Source organism: Mastomys coucha, unplaced genomic scaffold (assembly GCF_008632895.1).
Source record: "Mastomys coucha isolate ucsf_1 unplaced genomic scaffold, UCSF_Mcou_1 pScaffold14, whole genome shotgun sequence".
In the NCBI taxonomy this organism is placed as follows: Eukaryota; Metazoa; Chordata; class Mammalia; order Rodentia; family Muridae; genus Mastomys; species Mastomys coucha.
This window is the reverse complement of record NW_022196896.1, coordinates 81,459,115-81,461,259: the sequence shown is the minus strand read 5'-3', so window position 1 is coordinate 81,461,259 and position 2,145 is coordinate 81,459,115. Positions and strand designations below refer to the sequence as shown.

The window sequence follows — 2,145 nt, the reverse complement described above, 5'->3', positions numbered from 1 at the left end:
AAAAAAAAAAAAAAAAAAAGAAACAAAACAAAAACCCCACTCAGTTCATCTGGTAAGCAACTTCCCAACAACACTGAATTGTCCACTGCTACCCACAAGAACAATTTAAACACCCACAGTGCTAAGACCTCATTAGCAGTACTTTGTAAATCAAAGTTTTTACGTTCAATATATGATTAGTCAAATACCCTAAGCCATATGGCATGCCCAATAGCAATAAGTTACAAACACTCTGAACCTAATAACTTAAACATGATATGGTTAATATAACACACATTGTATCTCAGCTAACCTTCATGTAAGATGAGAATTAAAGACTTGTTCATCTGGGCACTCAAACGAGGAATGTGGTATCCTAGCAACAGTGATGACATCCATTATTACAAAGGTGGACAGAGCCTGCAAAAGTGCCTGTTACTTAAGAGTTACACTTGATTGAAGAAATAATTCTATATACCAGTGGGTCCATATTCAATGTGCAAATCTTCAATGAAGCAGGCTTAGAATGAAGGCAGGTTTAACAAATGCTTTCTGACTTCTCAATAGATGGTGAAAGGACTTCCCAAAAGTGAACAAACTAGTCAAGAGTAGGCGGAGGCAGCTCTTCTTTTCCTCTTAGGTGTGGTGAATTTCATGAAGCATTAATTCCCGAGGTATGTTTGTCTCTGGACCATACAGTTTACATGCTCTTCTTTCAAAGGCTGCTACCATTTGTTTCACAACTTCATCGAAGAACAGTGTGGCGAGCTGAGAGTGCAGAAGGGAGCGGAATTCAAAAGAAATCTGTAGGAAAATGTTAAAATTTGTTTTACACATTTGCTAGGCACATCTATAATCCTAGCACCCAAGGAGGCTGAGGCATGAGTACTGGGAATTTACCTGAGCTGTAAAAATAAATGGCTGAGCAAAGCTGGGCATGGTGCCTCAGGCCTCTTAAGTCCAGTTACTTGGAGATCCAAATTCAAGAGCTGCCTGGGCTAGAGTTTGAACATGTGATGATTTAGCTCAGTGGTAAAGCACTTGTCCAACACACACAAAACCCTGGCTCTAAGGAATAGCAGGAAAGTGATATTGCCTGTGCATACACATGCATGTCACCCACAAACCACGCAGCCAAAGAGTTACAGCTTTATTAATACCCACTGTTGTTCTAGACAGAATCCAAGGCATTTATTTTAAACAGTAGTATTGTAACCTACCATCCTCTGAATATTAAAATACTTGAACTTTCTTTGATGGACTGACTATAATGCTGGTATCAAACCTAGTTCCAGTGAGCCACACTCAGTCCTAGCCTTTATTTTTTTTCTTCCTTGTTCTAGGACTTGATACGAGGACTTCTCACACACTGGGCAAGCTCTCAAATTTTCTATTTTGAGACAGGGTCTCACTAAGTTATCTAGGCTAGGCTTAAAGTCACCAAGTATGGGCACTGAACTCCTTGCCTTAGCTTCCCCAGCAGTTAGGATTACAGGCCTATACCACTAGATATGGCTTCTAGCTTTTCATTCTTAAATAATTTTTTTGTTTGAGACACGGTTTCACTGTGTTGCCTTGGCTGCCCTGGAATTCCCTCTGTGGGCCATGCTAACCTTGAACACAGAAATCCGCTTGCCTCTGCTTCCTGAGTGCTGGGATTCAAAGTGTGTGCCACCACGCCTAGCTAAACTACTTTCTTGTAATGTTGTGAGGGCTCAGTGGGTAAAAGCAGCCTTAAGACCTGCATAAAGGATTTTCACGTACTCATCACCTCAAAATTTCCTATTTGTCTTATAACCATACAGCCATACAATTGTCAAAATCAGAAAATTATCAGTTACTAGGTAATAATGCTATAATTTAAACTATCCAGATTGTTTGCATTTCCAATTGTCCTACCAATGTCAACTTTTAGAGTGAATCCAAGGCTTTGTGTTCTATATTGTTTTGTTTTCCTGAGACAGGGCCTAACTGTACAGCTTTAGTTGGCTTCCAGCTTGTGATCCTTCTGCCTCAGCCGCAATATTGCAGAAATTACAGGCATGCCCTGGCTCTTAACTTTTCAATGAAAAAAAGAATATATCGCGGGGCAGTGGTGGTGCATGTCTTTAATCTCAGCACTTCAGAGGCAGAAGCAGGCGGATCTCTGAGTTCGAGGCCAGCCTG

At 40.7% G+C, this 2,145-nt stretch overlaps 1 protein-coding gene across 3 annotated transcripts in view; it reads right to left on the bottom strand.

The window, feature by feature from the left end:
• Nucleotides 1-356: 356 nt before the first annotated feature.
• The window catches only part of Coq10b (coenzyme Q10B), a 14,698-nt gene continuing 12,909 nt past the window's right edge, over nucleotides 357-2,145 (bottom strand). Inside the window, exon 5 of one of the 3 annotated variants that reach the window (XM_031367514.1) lies at nucleotides 357-783. In XM_031367514.1, coding sequence (XP_031223374.1) covers nucleotides 616-783 — 168 coding nt within the window. In that variant the 3' untranslated portion in view covers nucleotides 357-615. Of the gene's footprint in view, nucleotides 784-821; nucleotides 978-2,145 lie in introns of those variants that run through there. The other 2 variants (XM_031367517.1, XM_031367515.1) reach the window with 2 other exon arrangements.